Source organism: Ascidia mentula, chromosome 8 (genome assembly GCF_947561715.1).
Source record: "Ascidia mentula chromosome 8, kaAscMent1.1, whole genome shotgun sequence".
In the NCBI taxonomy this organism is placed as follows: Eukaryota; Metazoa; Chordata; class Ascidiacea; order Phlebobranchia; family Ascidiidae; genus Ascidia; species Ascidia mentula.
This window is the reverse complement of record NC_138573.1, coordinates 6,193,722-6,212,085: the sequence shown is the minus strand read 5'-3', so window position 1 is coordinate 6,212,085 and position 18,364 is coordinate 6,193,722. Positions and strand designations below refer to the sequence as shown.

General features: G+C 41.3%; 2 protein-coding genes across 2 annotated transcripts in view; one reads left to right on the top strand and one right to left on the bottom strand.

The window, feature by feature from the left end:
• LOC145910682 (laminin subunit alpha-5-like) overlaps window positions 1–5,980 on the top strand; it is a 29,405-nt gene extending 23,425 nt beyond the window's left edge. Inside the window, exons 62-73 of the mRNA XM_082997872.1 lie at window positions 189–326; window positions 2,866–2,999; window positions 3,139–3,318; window positions 3,460–3,614; window positions 3,683–3,817; window positions 4,132–4,246; window positions 4,298–4,547; window positions 4,663–4,831; window positions 4,903–5,052; window positions 5,168–5,305; window positions 5,396–5,521; window positions 5,618–5,980. Of these exons, the coding sequence (XP_082853998.1) occupies window positions 189–326; window positions 2,866–2,999; window positions 3,139–3,318; window positions 3,460–3,614; window positions 3,683–3,817; window positions 4,132–4,246; window positions 4,298–4,547; window positions 4,663–4,831; window positions 4,903–5,052; window positions 5,168–5,305; window positions 5,396–5,521; window positions 5,618–5,763 (1,836 nt within the window). The 3' untranslated portion in view covers window positions 5,764–5,980. The remainder of the gene's footprint in view (window positions 1–188; window positions 327–2,865; window positions 3,000–3,138; window positions 3,319–3,459; window positions 3,615–3,682; window positions 3,818–4,131; window positions 4,247–4,297; window positions 4,548–4,662; window positions 4,832–4,902; window positions 5,053–5,167; window positions 5,306–5,395; window positions 5,522–5,617) is intronic.
• Window positions 5,981–6,059: 79 nt separating this feature from the next.
• The window catches only part of LOC145910684 (coronin-7-like), a 44,034-nt gene continuing 31,729 nt past the window's right edge, over window positions 6,060–18,364 (bottom strand). The window contains exons 8-23 of the mRNA XM_082997875.1: window positions 11,568–11,622; window positions 10,901–10,958; window positions 10,367–10,512; window positions 10,205–10,300; window positions 9,844–10,078; window positions 9,427–9,605; window positions 8,933–9,122; window positions 8,653–8,765; window positions 8,265–8,399; window positions 8,103–8,188; window positions 7,853–7,994; window positions 7,385–7,591; window positions 7,176–7,311; window positions 7,000–7,091; window positions 6,779–6,862; window positions 6,060–6,591 (exon numbers count right to left, since the gene is read on the bottom strand). Of these exons, the coding sequence (XP_082854001.1) occupies window positions 6,580–6,591; window positions 6,779–6,862; window positions 7,000–7,091; window positions 7,176–7,311; window positions 7,385–7,591; window positions 7,853–7,994; window positions 8,103–8,188; window positions 8,265–8,399; window positions 8,653–8,765; window positions 8,933–9,122; window positions 9,427–9,605; window positions 9,844–10,078; window positions 10,205–10,300; window positions 10,367–10,512; window positions 10,901–10,958; window positions 11,568–11,622 (1,966 nt within the window). The 3' untranslated portion in view covers window positions 6,060–6,579. The remainder of the gene's footprint in view (window positions 6,592–6,778; window positions 6,863–6,999; window positions 7,092–7,175; window positions 7,312–7,384; window positions 7,592–7,852; window positions 7,995–8,102; window positions 8,189–8,264; window positions 8,400–8,652; window positions 8,766–8,932; window positions 9,123–9,426; window positions 9,606–9,843; window positions 10,079–10,204; window positions 10,301–10,366; window positions 10,513–10,900; window positions 10,959–11,567; window positions 11,623–18,364) is intronic.

Genomic DNA, 18,364 nt, shown 5'->3' with positions numbered 1-18,364 from the left:
AATAAACGGATCGGCGTTAACAAACTGCCGGATCCAAATTATCCGGCCGGATTTGATTGACAACTATCCGGATCCGGCCGGGCCGGATAATTTGGAACTGGGAACATCGATACTTACGACTAACAAGCCTTAGTACTCTGTTTAAACTTTACGCCACGCAACACTAACTTTACTCTCGTATCCTTTAGACCGCCGAAGACCTCAACCTCGATGGCACTTCGTACATTATGACTCCATCAGGATTGCGCGACGCACAGCTCGATGGCATGGTTGCCATAAGTTCAAACACTTCCACTGGCACCATCATAGCTGTCAAAGACCCAGAGGTATCCGAGCTACTGTAAACCACGCGGGGGTTTGCGGACAAAAAATTTCGCCGCCATTTTCATTTTCATGTGCAACTGTTAGAAGCAGGTGTTGTGCATAATCTTAAACCGTCTTGCAAATATTAGTTGTGGTTGAACTAGCGCGTTTTTATGTAAAATTGCACAACTCGTTTACTGGACATCTGCCATAAATTTTGAAAATTAATTAGTCAGATGAATTGCACACGTTATTAATACCGCTCATTTGCATGTCACTAACTTTTCAATGCATCAAACCATTACGCTTTGTTGCTAACCATGTTTTGGTGCCAATATCGACCTTATTTTTCATACACGCATGGTGCTTGCTTCAAATCAAAGGTGATTTAACTATGGAAATGCAAATCAATTTATCATGTGATTTGATTATTTTCTTTGCGTATTTTCGGTTTACGTACAAGTCTACAAAATCAGCATAGTAACGACAAAAATTGTTGAAATTAAATTTGTAAATAGTATTTTGGTGTTTTTTTGTAGCGTGTTTTTTAACGTAGTTTTTTCAGTCTTCATGTTATAATCCGTCTTGACGTGATTATGCAAATTTTCTGTACTTGTCTTTCTTATCTCATTCAAGAAAGCCTGTTGGTGGTATGTTACGTTGTAACATACACAGCATGTCGGTAAAAAATAAAAATTTGTGCATGTCGCTTATACATCCTGATTCTTCATATTCTGGCTTTTTAAGACTGGTGCAACAGATGGTTGCACATGCAACTAACGCTGTAGAGGTGATGGTTTCAACTTTGGTGGTTTTTCAAATCGTAGAGTTTTCGGTGCTTTCGGCTTCATTCTATTAACAAACTGCTTCGGGTCTTTTATGAAACTTGCTCTCGATTGCTTTGCATGAATGTGATGTTTCACCAAGGTAGTTTAGACCTACCCTGTCAGGTGAAGACACAGTCCTTCACATATTCTATCATGTGCTTGCTTGAGCTTTCTAATTGAAAAACAAAGGTGTCGGTTTTCAATTTCTGCATGAGATATGGTGGGAGATGGCCAGTTGTCCAAGTCGGCGCCAATAAAAGGTTGTGAAATTTTTCTCAAGGTGTCAGTTGGTACAGAGGTGATTCGTCCAGACGTGGTTGACCCCAATGCTCCAGGTGAAGACGCTCTTGCTGGAGGTGCAGACTCAGGCGCGGCAGCCGATGATGACGGCTTAAACGGCCATGGTGGCGCTGATGAGCAACCGGACACTGCTCCACCGGCAGTGGTCACCGAGACCCCCACACCTGAAACTGTCAACGTTGAGCCAGATTTGGGTGACGAGTTGGCATTTTTCGCACTTCCACCTGATTCACCCAAAGAGGAAGAATTTTCACCAGAGGCAGCAACAGGAACTCTGCTTCCAGTTGTTTTGATTGTGATCGGTGTAATTGTGTCCATTGTTCTCATTGGAGCTGTGGTTTCATCTTTGCTTAGATCTAGTTTGGTTTCTGGAGCTGCTCCACCCCCAATGGCCCCTCCAACTCCAGAACAGGCTCCCCTGAATGATGTGCAGGCCCAGCGCACTGCTCAAATGGACTGGTGATTGTAATTGCCATGTGTATATAAAACTCCGTTTACAATTCCATATAATTCGGCACCTAACATCAGCATATATTTTCCTGTACAGTTTTACCTTTACTAATGTCAATTTGCCTGTTCCAGGTTGTTACCACTTGAAGTCATTTCATATACATTTTTAACCTCCGCAAGGCACAATAATTTGGGTACGCATAATGCATTTACTTCATATATTTTAATGCAAGGCTACAAATCTTTAAACGGGTACGTTAAAGCCACTGCACCCCTTTGTAAATATGTTGTTCATGACAATCAGCATAACATGGTGCTTTTAAGTATTTTGCCCTGCCAACAGTGTGGCCCAAACTCATGAACACACAACATGCAGTATTTTTTGTCTACCTCACTTGGGATATGACACAAATCACAAATTTGGAAAATGTCACATTTTGTTGGCAGTGAAATCCACAATAAAAAACCTGTACATAGCACTTGATATGTTTTGTTTCTGATGAAGGGAAAATTATGATGGGTAATGTTGCCACAATGGTAGGCTTGCTCATCTGCAGCAATTAGTGCAGATTTACTTTGGCCTTCTTTTGACACAAATTAAAGATAAATCCAGCAACTAATAGTTAGTATTAAAGAAAAAAGTCACAAAGTGAAACAAAGTCAAATGTGAAATTAAATACAAAATCACAGACTTTTTGCCAATTAATTTGTCTGTTTTTTCGCGATTAGATTTAGCAATAGTGAGTAAAAAAATCGCTTGCTTCCAAGCCTTTTATCAGCAGACAACACAGTAATTAAGAAAACAAGCCAATGTTGAGTGCACATGACTAGAGAGAAGTTGCTTGGTAAGTGAGATTTGTTATATTGTCAAGCATGGTTTATTTTATTTTTTTGCAAACATTTTTATTTCATGGGCCAATGTTTTCATATCAGTTTTGCTGGTCATTATTTTGCAAGAAAGTTTTTATGATGAGAACATTTTTAGACAAATGCCCAAGCAACACTTTCTCTTGAAAATGGAAGAATTGTTTTGAACAATAACGGTGATACACTTACATCTCAAGGCTTTTATGCTGATGGGCAATCCCACATGATCAAGTTTAAAACTAGAGTCAATGGGTAAATTAACAAACTATTTTATAACTTTCCAAACTTTTTTAAAAAAAATATTTTATTCGTCAGAATTTACTAGAAACAAAGTTTGAACCCCAAGTTTACAGCTAAATTAATAATGTTACATTACAAAAATATTTTGTAGTGCATCCAGCTTGCAAATTGACAACACAGAATCCCTAAGCACAGAAGAGCCACCAGCTGAAAACTTTGAGCTAAGTCGCAGAAGAAGACAGGGGCCTGGTGGTCAGATATTAATATATATTGGAGGAGGAGATGATTTGCCAATGTACAGGGGCTGCATACGAATTCCAACTCTTAAAGGGTAGGTTATATTTATGCCATATCAATTGGTGTAACACACCATATTTTCCTTACCCAATTATTTTGAAAAATAAGTGAAATAGATATATGTGATTCTACTGATAAATTAGTAATTTCATTTGATTAATTACTAATTTTGCAGTGACACAATGCATCCAAACTTTTTGACGAAGTCCATCAGGTGTGGGCGTGATCGAACAGTTTGTGTTGGTCGCCCTGTTTTCAATGGATGCAATATGACTGAAGAAGACACAGTAGAAGAATATCTTAATGGACATGACAATGCTTTGTCAGAGGGTAACAAACATTCTCAACAAAACCTCAAGCATTAAAATAATCACTCAATGAAACTAAATTTGTTGTAGGACCATTGGGCCGGGCTGAAAGTGTCATCCAGCCCCAACCAATCATTCTCTCAAGGGATGATTACATTCCTGATGGTTTTGATCCCCAGTGTGTATTACCATACAGAGCTGCCACAAGTGGATATAGATATGTTGGTCAGTGATTTTTAGGCCTCCTTTTAGGAAAATTTTACTTTTTTTTACAATGTGTTTTAACAGAACTACCTGTAGTTTATTTCTTCATGGCCTATTTTAAGGATTTTCTTACAGTCTGTAACCCCTTCCTTCATCTATTTATACAAATGTATTAATTATTTCAAAACATGGCAATTTTTATGTGAAATGTAGACTTTGCAAATGTACGGCTAACTTAAAAATTTGTGGTTGAGCAAAGCCTTTATTTCATTTTTATCCTTAGACAAGAAGTACTAATTGAAATAAAAATACTGTAAGATATGTATTAAATACAGGTGATGGATATTCTAAATATTATGTAAAGCGGTTCAATCCCCATAGTTGGAGATTTTCTCTTGTAATGAGAACCCGTGAAAAGAGTGGAATTATTTTCTACATGGCTGATGGAAGGTCAGTGTGCATCAATATTGCCACAGTCACATTAAAAAATCTTTTTCACAGGTGCAATGAACATATTGCCCTATACTTGGTCAAAGGAAAAATAGCCTTCAGCGTCATGTTTGGTGGTGAACGATTGCGCTTGAAATCAATTAACCGCTACGATGATGAATACTGGCACCATGTAACATTTGAAAGAAACGGAAACATGACACAGCTAATGCTTGATGGCAGTATTGAGGGAATGGGGTTGATGCATGCAGAATCCCAAACTTTCCCAGCAAATATGCCTTTCTATGTTGGTGGCCTCCATGTGAGTTTTAAGGCAATTGTGTGGTACAGTGGTAAAAATTTAATATGACTAAACTAGAATGACTTCATGAACAATCAAAAAGATTGTAGTGGTTCTGAATCTTTTTTGTGTACAGATTGTCCCAAAGAAATTCGCATCCAATCAAATTAACAGCAAGCACCTGACAGACTTTTCTGGTTGTATCAAAGATTTCTTTGTCAACAACCAACCTGTCGAAAGTCTTGGTTCAACATCAGGTCTTCGCATTAATGTTTCACCATGTTTTGATGGAGGAACTGAACCAGGCAAATATCTTACGAGCTGGAGCTCAAATAAAATTTTAGTTCTGACACAGTTACGTTTTTTTATTTTGCAGGCATGTACTTTCCATACAAGGAAGAAGATATGCCATCTGCATATATGGTGGCTTTTAACTCATTTGTAATTGGAGTGAATGTTGAAATCACAATGGATATCAAGCCAAGATCAAGAGATGGTCTTATTCTGGCTGTTGCTGGAACAACAGGTAAAAAAGTTGGTAATTTTGTGAACCCATTCTGCTTTTGTAATTCTTTCCGTTCAAGTCTTCTGTGCCCATGGAAAGAATATCTGGCATGGTTTTCTATACTTTGCTTCCACAGGTGACTTCTTTAACTTTGCTCTTGTGGATGGAAGTTTGGCAGTTCGCTTGCGTCAAGGTGGTGAAACACTCTTTACTCGTTATGACTCCGCTCCATATGGTTACAGCCTGTGTGATGGAGCATGGCATTCAGTTAGAAGTGAGTTTTACTCCAAATACTTTCTGTTCAGCAATGGTCATTTTAGGTATAACTTCCATCAACCAAAAAAATTTTGTTTTTAACTTGCAGTAAGCAAAGCCAAGAACATAGTTGCTCTTATTGTGGATGACAATCTTGTAGTTCCAATAGAAGAGGGAGACCTGGAGAACAGACACTGTAATACTAATGGTGCTCTGTATGTTGGTGGAATTCAAGGTTGGTTTGTTCATCACATCATAGAACATACAATGTTTCCAAATTTCTGTTGTGGTTGTGTCTTGAACAATGATTTCATTCAAACTTTACTTTCAGAGGGTTTATACATCAGTGGCTTACTGACCAACACACAATATGCCGGATGTATCCGCAAGCTTAGATTTGACAACCAGTCTGTGAACCCAACAACTGCTAGGTCTGTGCAGGGTGAAATCACCACCAACACATGTCCTCTGTTCTAATCAACAAAGCAATTAGGATGTGTACATATCTCTATATTATGCCTATATTCAAACATGTATACATAATGAGCATTTTCCCATACAATCCAATTTTATTATAATGTTATATTAAAACAACTAGATTGGCAACTCTTGAGTCCAACAATATAACACAATAATTTTTTAATGGTGTTTTATAGTAAATATAGCAGTGTTTTTCGGTTCATTGTGGTGCATCTACATCATGTATACTGCAATAAATGCTCTCATACTGAACAAATCTGATTCTTTTTAGATTTATGTTTTACAGTTGAGTATCAGTTGGTTAATTCTTTATTTAAAATACATTCGTCTCTTTTTCACGATAAATTTAAAAGCTCAAAGCATTTGGGAAAGCCAAAATGCTGGGACACTTGATTAATGAGCATGGAAATAAAATGCTGGAAAGTAAGGACAGGTGATGCCTGCACCGATATAACAACAGTGAGTATTGGGTACTGTTAGCAATGTTAAAACCAATGTATCCAGAGTGGCTATTAGTTTTTGCATCACAAGTTAGTGCAAGTGCAATCTACTAATTATGTACAAAGATATTTTGATACACGCGTGTACAATATATTCAAATGACATCAGGAATGTTAATCAAAATATTATAATTTTGATAAATTGCACAGACTTTCAGAATTTCAGCTTCACACTACAAAAATGTTATATTTTGATCACAACTATTGCACTATTTGCAAAATGAGCTATTAAATCATGACAGGTTAGTTGTAATATGGGGCAGCATGTTAGCAATAAGTATGCAGAAGCCTTGTGCAATGGAGGGCAACAAACTCAGTAGTCGTCCTGGAAAAAACAAACAACCCCTCATTTATTTTTGCTCACACGTTTCTAGAGAACAACATGACACCTATCTATCCCACCAACTAACGCTGCGTGGCAGTTGGGCCAAATAGCACAAGCGGATGACGTAATTTTACAACAATTTAAAAAGCCAGCACACACAAAAATGCCAACAAAAAAGCCTGCTTACCCATTCGTCTTCATCCACCCCTTCCATTGTGTCCTGCTCCAAGTCCTTGTCCAAATCCAACTTATTGGACATGGCCGTCACCAACTGACAAAAAAGTTTTGTCTGAATTCACAGAGAAAATCAAGACGACAACTTTTTGTCTGAATTTATCCACAAAGTAAGACACGAGGAAAAGGCGCAACGCGATTCTATTGCATTAGCATATGCTGTGCATTCATTACCTCTTCCTTCTTCTGCTCGTCTGTTTTGTACGTGTCAACACTGTACGATTCGAACTTCCGTTCTTTGGGCGCCTCTTTTGGTGCTTCGCTTACTAAACAGCAATAATAAAAAAGAAATAATTAACCAAACGTTTCTGACACAAATTGTACCAAAGAGTTCAAAAATGACTACTCACGTGGTCTCATGTCAGAAGGCCTTAGATTGACCAATGGGAGCTGTTTGTTTGATCCTCCCAACCAATCATCGGAAGTCATGGATGGCTTGTCGACATTTCTTGTTTTGGGAAACAGGTCATCTTGGAAATATTCCATCTGCGCAAATTGCGCATAGATTTATCATTAACTCGACACCAGCAACGCATCTTAACCATCATTTATTCAGTACCTTGATCCTTGGCACTTTAAACGATACTGGTTCCAGAGAGGTCTTTCCCAGTCGCCACGCCTTTGCAAACTCCACCTTTCTGACGTCACATTGGGTTTTTGGCAGAAAGCTGAATCCCTGGTGAGCTTGATCCGAAGAAGAGTTGGCCATGGGAACCATGTAGGGTTCCTCCGAGAGAATCTCGAACGAGAACATGCTCGTGTCACCCTGAATAAGTAGTTGTCGGTTGTCAGTACGGCACAATACTGTAAGTTTTTGCAATCATCTTTGTTCGGGTAAAAAATAGAAGCGAATGTCAACAAACCGTATTCACATGCTACACTTTCTCCAAGTTCTTGTTTGTGAATTGAATAGTGTACATACCAACACTGACTTTCGTGGCATTTTTTTAAAATCAACCAACTCCTAATGACCCGTGCGCAACACAAGCTTGATTTATAAGATTAAGTTTAGCGAAACATACGATACCTTTCCAGTCATGAAGATAATGTTATTTTCGAGGTCGAGGTAGGGGATAAGTGTAGAAGGTGAATGACTGAGTGAGATAGTTTCTAGGGGGCCGTCTCCCAACTTTTCCACACTGTGAACGGCCATGCAACGTGTACCATTTCTGAAAACAAGAAGAGTAACCGCAAATGAAAAATCAAATTGTTACCATTAGAAACTGTATATTTTAGAAATTGATTGCTAAAATATAGAAGTAGTTTGGAGCGCTTACTTGGCAAATCCAGTCACACAGAGAAGTTTGTCGTCGCAACCCCACACCACTCTTGCTCCTCGGCTGCCTTCAGGGCCAGGTCCAACCTGCAAAACGCATAAAATAATAAACGACTGGATTCCTCAAAACTGTACTCTACGAAACGAATATAAATTTGTTCACTTTTTTGGGTGTGGTCGATTTCCTCGGTTCGTAGATTCGGATTTTGGCGTCTTTGGCAACTGTTGCCAGGTATTTTCCATCGTTGCTCCAGGCCATGTGAAGAATCTCTTCTTCGTGACCGGTCAGTGTTATTTCCTACACGAAATATTTGCTATAAAAGGTGCACTGAACTTTTGGGCATTTTTTTGCGGGCACTTTTAACATTGTCCTTGAAACGTTTTTTTTGAAACATTTCACCATGATATGATTCTTACTATATTTTAAGTGCAGTAGCGCCTTTGAAAAATTAGGAAACTTTGATTGGTTTATTTTTTTGATAAAAGTGGCCGACGACTAAATTACATAAAGGTCAACACGAATATTTGTAGTAACGACTTTGGCAACCAACCTGCTCCCCAGTCTGCAAATTCCATATAGCGATTGTCATATCAAAAGAGGCAGAGGCAAGAATATTGCTGGCCAGAGGGTGAAATTGGAGACAGACCACCTTCGATGAATGCCCTGCAAAAATGAGAATCGCTGTAGATTTTTTAAAATACTACCTCAAAATTATTTTTTGTTTCGTCGTTGGGCTAATTTCTGTATTTAATTGTTTCTGCTTTTAAAATTATGTTAACATATAGCACTAAAAAGCATAATGAGCACCAAAAACACTTCATAACTCCTACCCTCCAACATCATGCTGGGATCCGAAATAGTCTCGGAAAGACCGGATTTCGGAATATTCCAAACCTTCACCAGACTGTCATCCAACCCAACAACAACTTGGTGATCGTTAAACGGGTTAAACTGAAAGTCAACCAAGCCTGCTCTGTTCTCCAGAGATGCGAGTTTTCCGACTCGACCTGCCTTCGTCACCTGCAACGACAGAACGCATAAAAGTGAGACTTTGAGTAAAATCACAAACATCTGAGGAGGATTAAAACAATAACAAATACAACTTGTGCCGTTAAACATATACAGTTCAACATATATAACAAAAACAACGTATATATTTCATTGTTTTTCCGAAGTTTCTGCCAACAACGTTCATACAGGCGGCTTGTGTTAGACAAACGTATCCGTGACCTTACTAATGTACCCAGCAAAAAAACTTCCCAATCAAAAAAATATTCGTAAAATTATATGTTTGAAAAATTGTTACAGCTAACTAATTACTAACGTCTATCACAGCGATATGACCACCCGAGGTCGCCAGCGGCACGGCGGCAAACTTTTGGTTGACGTGGAAACCGTCACATGACCCGGGTAGGGAAATGCTCAGGTTGGGGATGTTGGTCACGTGGGTTGACGGATGGAGGGTGGTGGAAGTCCAATGACGAAACTTGCACTGACGAACACCTTCGCAAAATGGCGGAAGTTAAAGTTATAAGTTGGATCCAACGTTTGCACGGTGCATGTTTAGTACAGAGCGACAGTGCTCGGTAAAACACGCAGCATATCAACCCAACCGTACTTGCAGTTTATTTCGAATAATACTTAATACTAAAAAATAGACTTTAACAATTGCCCCATTCAGCCGACTAACAGAGTGCAAACTTCCTGATTTAAATTCGCTGTAAGAAAATCTTTAACAAACCAGTAAACGGTTTTGCAGTGGAAGGTTTTTCTCCATTTGAAGCAGCAACCTCGGGCTTATTCGTTAATGCTGGTTTTTCTGTTTCCTTTGGTTTGTCAGATACATATGCTTGTGGCTTTGCTTGCTCAACGTCGTTCTGTGATTTCACAGTAGACGATGGCGACGATGATGTATCGCCTGGTCCTTCTCCACGCAGTTGGTTACGATTGGCTGGATTTAAACAGCACTTGGACCTCTAAATACACAACTGGCAGTGAATGTTTGGATTCGTTAAAATGGCGATACCAAAATATAGGCTTTTTAGGATTAGGTTCCTTGGTTGAGGCAAAGCATCATAAGTTTCTTTTTGTGTGAAAAATACCTGAGCGTCTTTGCCGCCAAACCAGTCCTCAGCGTTAAGAACAATTTCGTCCGAGTCGGTGTCAGGGAAGAGATCGCTCGGAAAATCATTGTGCGACTACAAAACAAAGACAGTTTGAGACAAATCAGCTGCAATGTATGCATGAAAGAGCGCACACATTACCTTTCGAGGTACTTCGATTTTGATGGGAATAAGTTGTCTTGAACAAAGTTGAATCAATCTTGAAACCTCGCACGACATGACATCCACAGCAAGTTTTGATACCATTCCCATCCCCTTCGTTTGGTCAGTCAGCATCGTTTGCGTAGCTGTGTGCGTACATGTTGTTTAATAATAGTCCATGAAATGAAAACGATAAATGCAGACGTGCGTGCAAGTTGTAAATTGCGGGCCCAACTCCGGATAATTGATTTTATGTCTCAGTAACTTTTGTCTAAATGGATATTTTCCAGGATTGTAGTTTTTACCTTGTTTCAGACAAACCAGCCGATTGCACAATAAGGTTTGGAATTTTTTGTCTCACGAAAAGCTTGCAGGAAGAACGTTCCAAAAATTTGCTCAAAAAATTAGAGCCGGTTAGTTTAAAAGGTCGTGCATTTGGGTCGAGAAGTCGGACCCCAATCGGCCATCCATTTGAACGCCAAGGTGCCTGTTGCCGCAACAAAGTTAACGGCGAGCATGCGTGCTGGTAATTACCTTGTGCGATGCACTCTGCGGCGTCGACCAGCTCGAAGACAGACAGCGAGGAGTCGCCCTGGGAAAGAAATAAAAACGTCACGCATCATTGATCGCATAATCAGGTAATTTGAAAAAGACGAGCTTCGGCAATCCCGCGCATACTTGCAAAAAATGCTACATACTCTTTACACCGGTTATTCTTAACCGCGGCACCCTTAACATAGTTCCTGTGGCTTTTACTACACTGTGAAAATATTCCACGCTATTACCTATAAAACAGCCGGAAATGTTTATTCAAAAACCAAGTTTTGTTTTTAAGTTGTTTTGTACAAGTTTTTGCTTATATTTTTGGGACCCCTTGTGAGCTTGAGTTTTCACATTTGGCTTCAATACAACAAAAAGAGGTTGGTAACCACTGTGATGGACCGAGATGACGAGGTCTTTTGGGGATTGGGAAGTGTATAAGAATATTACCAAGTCATACAAAAGCACTCATGTACGGATATTATGTTTCAATGAAAAGCATAATTATTCATGGTAGGTTGAAACATTGACGACAGTTTAGCAACGAACAGTTGATGAATGTCACAAACATGAAGATTGACATACGACAGAGTCCCAAACATAATCGCCGCCATATTTGTGTCCAAACAGAATTACAAACGAACCGCACACACTTTCTCACCTTGCCTCCCAGGAAGAGCAGTCGAGTGTCGGAGTCGTAGAAGGGCATCAAGACACTGTGACCAAAACAAGAATAAGTTGGTTTATTGAAAACACAAAACGGGGACATGGGTTTGTTGAGTTACATGAGATCGAATTACCAGAATTTGATATAAATAAAAATGAAGCGGTAATTTACATCCCCGGCAGATCGCGAAAGTCTTTCTGCTACGTACTGTAATTTATGCTGGGGTTTTGGCCACATTGCTTGACGAGTATATTACATTGAATATACAACCAAAACGTCTGTTAGTACAAGATTCCAATGAGGTTTGGACTACTCGTTGTATGTAATGGTGTTTTTGCTCAGTAGAAAATGATGCAAACTTTCACTTTATATATCAATGTGTGAAGGATTAACTTTGCACAGGCACAGAACTATTAACAATTCTGAACCCATCGAAGACAAGCAATACACGCCAAGATAACAATAGCCAAGGAAGCGAACTGTGTTGACAAATCAATAGACAAGACCGCGCGATGCACACCGTTTCACATGCGCGCGGGCCAAGATGGGGAGAAAGCCAAGATGACAAGGCGCACACGATCCTTCATCGCATCGCGGTTTACGCGGTAATCAGGAAGACAAACTCTGCGCAAGGTGAAGTTGCATACCGCACCGTTTCAAGGTGGATGCCGCGCTTTGTAGGGGCTAATGGAGGCAGCGGGGCGTGAACTGCAGGCTCGCAGGCGGCGAATTATATTAAGCACTCGAGTATGTAATCACCCTAAAGGTCTGCGTTGGCGGGTCTTGCGGTGCGCGGAGCTAATTTTGGGGCCGTTGCAACCCGTACAGTGCCGAATTAGGACCGAAAAGGGACGGAGAAATTGGATTCTGGAGGAGATGGGAATGGGTTGTGGTTTGTTGAACTTGTTTACGGGAGAACGCAATTTCGCGCACAATAAATCACCCAAAGTACTTTTGCCGGCAGTGCGTAATTCGTCATTATCGTTCATAAATTCAGAGCGCAGGAAGGCACTTTCGTCTAGGTGACTCTGTTAGACAGAGGGCGAAATGAAAGATGGGCTCTCATATATCACATAGTGGTTGCTGCACTTTAAACTACCGCAGTTACTTTTCCCTGAAGTTTTGTTTACGTTTTCGCCGATGCGTCTTTCGATAGCAGCAAGATCTTTACTGGGCGTTTGCTTTGAATATGATTGATTTGTCGCGAGGGAAATATCTGGACGCAAGGGGGCGATAAAGAGTCTTTCGCGGCACATTCGGCGGCGACGATTTCGACGTGGGATTATCGGTGACGCGTAAATGTAGGTATGCGGCGGATGGCAGGTGCACAGTAAGGTGATACTCGGGGAGGGGTTAAACCACGTCGGAGCACTACTTACTTGCACCCACCGGCGACAAGGGCGGATTTAATCATGCGCAACACGGTTCGGCAAAATTTGTTCACCTGCATGATTTCGAACCGCCGGCTTTGAAGCGCCCGTCGACGCGAATCCCGTGTATCTCTATAGTAGGATTGGGGTAAAAAAATTTTGAAATATCGCTAACTACTTGTAATGTACAGCAATGTTTATTTAGGTACAAAAAAGACTGACTGCCCAGGTTAAACCACATTGATGTAACAATTGCACGTCGACAAAATATTATTTTAAAAGTTAAAAGGAGTTGCTCTAAACCTTATTAAAAAGTATTCGATTCCATGGTTAGTTTTTGGGGAGAATCTTTAAACAAATATGGTCGTATATATGTCAGGATGAAATCAACTACCGGTAGTGAACCAACACATGTAGGACTAAAGTTTGGTTCAATAAAACGAACAAGTAATACCGTGCCCTAAAAGACGACAAGAAGAACTTTAAACATTAAATCCACATGAACCATTTTCATTTCACCACAAATTTAGACATAAAATGTAATATTCTGTTCGGTTTCAAGCATGTTAAAAACAGACCCCGTTTTGTTGAAACTCGGTCCCGCCTTGCATGACGGAATGTCTCGCTTGACGGACTCCATTCTCGGTGTAGAATTACGACTCGTGCCGAGGCCGCCATTGAAACAACGCTTTCACTTATCACGGGCAGTACGGACTACAGTTGGTCGCCTTTATGCACACCTGGCTCGCTTGATACTAAACCAGCTTTTCTTCAAGTCTTTTTAGTGCTTGATTAGTCGAGTAATTTGCACATACTATCGCGTTGATCAGTTGTTTCGAAAGATATCGGTTAAACGCTGCAATCAAATCAAATTTCTGAATTAATACATTCAACATTCCATTTATGCTGGGAATCGCAGACAAAATCGAGATCTTATACCCAAGTGCCCTAAAGTCAGCCCAAACCGCCTAAAACTTAACGAAATGACGTCACAGATGTGAGTAACAGTGACGTACCACCGTCGCGAAACGGCGATTCGTCACAGGGGACGCGTGGCCCATCGGTCATAGTTATTGACTAATAAAGTTCCTGTCGTTGAACGAAATCTAATCTTCGCACACTTTCAAGTACTTTCTCAAAGCGGAGAACTGATAAACAGCTGGGTGAAACTTGATCGATTTCGGAAGGGTTTTGTTTGGATGAGGTGCTGTCGCGACCTACAAGTAGACCTTTCAGTGTACTGGATTGCTATGTTCGCAATATGTCAGAAATATCGCTTATAGTGGCCTTTATCGTTTGCAGTCGGCAATTTTTATTGTACAATATGAAGTTTCACTTCAAAGAATGCTACAACGCCAACAACAGTAGGATACACCGAGAACGTTAACTTATCTGCTGAAAAACGATTAGATTTTTTTGGCATTCTGTCCCATCTATTTCAACTTGGCCTAACAACAGAGCAAAACTGAAAAACGAATACATCAGTGAAATTTAATGTCGCCACCGTTGCTGGTTCGTAGTGAGGTCATTGTTTACGTCTACCAGCAGTAATAGATCCAAAGACTCCCAAAAATAACACATTATATGGTATAAGCTTAATAAACGACGTGGGTGATTATATTTGAGTCACATTGACCGACGAGCAATTACTGGCAGTTCAATAAACAGTCGTTTGAACTGCCACGCGGCCAGACACTTCAATGCCTAAATCGAAATCGAAAACCAGCGTTTAAAGGGTATTGAAGAAGTGCACACAGCTGGTCGATCGAAATGAAAATTTGAGAGACTCGAGGTATATCAAAACGGAGCAAATCGCGATTGCAAATGGGAGAACTAACTCCCAATAGATCACCCATGTTATCCGACACCGTCTGTAATAAAAAATCAGACCGCGGAGCAAAATGAAACGAGAGATAGAAATCAGAGAAAATGGCGGGAAAGTCTGCTAGACCACCACTTCCTATCTGGACTTCGAGTCTGATCAAATATAAACCGCCTTTGACCCTTGGGAGTAAATTGCGGCCGTAACTCATAAATAAACTATTAAAGAATTCGTCCCGTTCTCTGCAAAACGGAACACATCAATCGTGTGTCTGCGCTGCGAAGCCAGGGGCCTCATTATACTGGTCAGTATAACCGATTTTCATTCTGTTGGGGAGTTGGGCAAAGCCATGTGCTCATATCATAAATTTTAGTCTCTTTTCTTTACAAAAGAATAGTGATAGTAAAAGTGACCTGTGTGTTGAGCCATGTGTTGAGAATTCCCAGCACCGACCGCGTTTTCGCCAACCACGCGTGCTAAAATCGCGCAGTTCTTGTTGGCAACACTAGTTTATCATAACCACCAAAAAAATCCAAAACAAAAATCGTGATTATTACAATTCCGCAAAGAATTGCACAAAAATATCGGCGAAACTAATTGATGCTGTGACCAAAACCACTGCCTCACGTAGAAAATCACGCAACCCAAGGCGCAATTAATTTAAGCACGTGACAGTAATCCTCGTCAAAAAGTGTCGTAAGTTGCTGGTGTATGGCAGCAGGTGTGCACGGGATTTCCAAATGCGACGTTACGAACCGACTGACCTTTTATGTTACCACCACTACATCGAAAAACAACCACCAAGTCAAACAATAGGTTGCGTGTGTTCATAACCATCAAGAACTAGGATTACGTCACTCCAACAATGTTATTTACAGTTGCTGGGCGGATGCCACAAAAGTCACCACAACTACCGGGGCTATTACTGTATGCACAGGTCACGGTGGCATCGCCGGATTTAGCGGAATAATTGTACAGTCTCCATGCTTGGAGGAAATAAGTATAGAGTATGACGTCTGATGGGACAGGAGTAGCATGTGCGGGTAAACTCGCATCTTCAAACCTTATTGTGTATGTAGTGTGGGCGGCCTTAAAAACCAAACCTTCCATTCAGACCTCTGTAATTTGCTCACTTTGAGAAGTAAAGTTATTGTTAATATTTTGGTCAAATTTGGCATAGGTTAACTCCAAACACAAAACGAAAGTAAAGTCACGTTTGAAAAAAACAGTGCTTCAACGATTCACACAGCGAACAAGGTAATTGGCAAACCCGGAACACTTACAAGCCTTACTAGTATGTTCGCAAATTTATCGAAATTAGACAAAAAACATGAACCAAACGTCAGAGACCGATCAGACAGGATTTCACTCAACGCCTGGCAGACGGGCAAAAATGAAGACGAAAGGGGGAACAGATTCGTCGGGAGCAGCGAGGTGTGAACACGTGGCTTAAGCATAACGCCTTGAAACAACACGGGACCCCCCGAAGCGTGTTATCACCACAAACTAAGGAACGAAGCTCTGCCAGGTCCATTACCAAGTTCGGCCAAGTCGAAGGTAAAACGCTTTTAGATGACAGAGGGTAAAAGTGAGTGGGCTTTTGGATGATGGCCCTTATGAAAGCTCCTCAAGTCATGTGGTTGTTTCCAAGCAGTCCCGTAATGCGATTTTACGGTTGGTTCACTGGGTTTGGCAAAACACGGCCGAATTTGGTGTTTCTAAGTGTTTATATTGAAACACCTAAAAGAGTAATTGAAGCAACATACAGAGTTAGATTCGTTATAAGTTACAGCGAACTAGTGACAGATATCGATACTACTTTCAAAGTAATTCAACTAATCGACAATTACCCTGCGTCAATACAGCGGGGGTAACGCGCCTAACCCATGGTCAAATTCGTTCCCAATTCTCACCAGAACACCACAGCGCCCCAGTCGGCGGAAACAACATGACGTCACAAGTTCCCAATCGGGGGCGAAAAAATAAAAACCACGTTGGAATTCCGCAACCTCAGGGGGCGTCCGTTGCACACACAAGAATCCACTCGGGCGACCGCGAGCCAACAATGCCATAGCTCGGCGGGGGAGCCGAAGAAAACAAATTAAAGCCCAAAAGAGACGCCCGCAAGTGAGATTAAAGTCCCGCCAGGGCGAATAAACTTTTGCCTACTGGTCTGAGTGCTGGCGTGCGTTCGAGTCCGTCCAAGCGCGCGAACCTAAACACACAGGCCGACCCCGGGTCGACTTTTGACTGGCCAAGTTCAAAGCGGTGGGCGATGCCTTGATGACGAGACGCATGGGCGGCGACATGAGTGTGTTTATGTCGACGCTCATCGTTTCTTAAGTACACAAGGTTCCGCCCATGCCACACGAGTCTCATGCCCAAACTGTTGAATGATGAGAAAAATTAAATAAATAGTCGCTTCCCTACGAACAATAAAATACGTGAAGTTAATGATGGGAGAAATATCGGTAGTGGATTCACGCCATCCCACCGAGAAATATTATCCCTATTTCGACATAACAAAGGACACCGAGAACCTGTGAATCTGTGCGGAAAACGCAAGCACGCTCCGTCGAACAAAGTGCCCCTGGGTGTCACCCCAAGTACACGAGACCCAAGTTCGGCCGTCAGCCGCTAGTGTTGTGGTTTGCAGGTGGCCCCGCTCACCGAATCGCAACACATGCGAAATGCCCCGACCGCGCAATGCGATCTCGTGTGATCGCGCATCCAGGAAGCATCACGTGACTTCGAGGAGCGAACGACCGGTCACGTGATGGGGTGGTTTGAGATCGGTCACGTTGTGGAGATCTTTTTTTTCAAGAGCACTGATCGATATTTTTATCCGCTGCTGTCACGTAATTTTATTTGGATCAAGTGTTCCAATTCCATGCGGATTATTTGAAAACTGTTTGAGCCAAGTTGTGGCTCTAGGAAGAAAACGAAACGACATGTGAACGATTTTAACCCAGTAACTGGCGCTGGTTACGCTACGTGGGTTGTGTTTGTTCTGTTCCGAGGCGCAACGGCGGAAAAGCCGCTGTTTTGGTGAAACCCGAACCGGACGCTTTACTTGACCCGAGCCACAAACGTCGCGGGCCGCTCTGTATCGAATCGAACGCGGTCCTATTGTTTTTAGTCTTCCTTCGTTGGGGCTCTGCGGACCCGTGTTTGTGTGTCCTCAGGCTTATTCGTGTCGGGTCAACTGCGCCGGGAGCCGTGTGTTGACGAGCGTTGTCATGCTTCTGTCAAACTGCAAGATGCCCCACACTGGGGCCGAAATTCGTGATCACAGGGTAATGTAAAGATCAGAGGTGATATTTTTTCCGAGTATGAACAGAAATCTATATAATCCAAGAAAAAGTATATTTTCCCACAAAATACCAAATATTGTATGAAAGTGTACGTTCTTAGCCACGGATTATCCCGGACATATTAAGAAACAAAAACGACGTTTTACATGTAACTCTTGGCGGAGAAAATCTCCAACCCCATACGTCTGGACCGACCAAACCCAACATCGTCTATGCATTCCCAATTCAACCACAGTAATACAACTCCAATTTTGGCTCGCGTGGAAACGAAACCGCGTTCGGAAA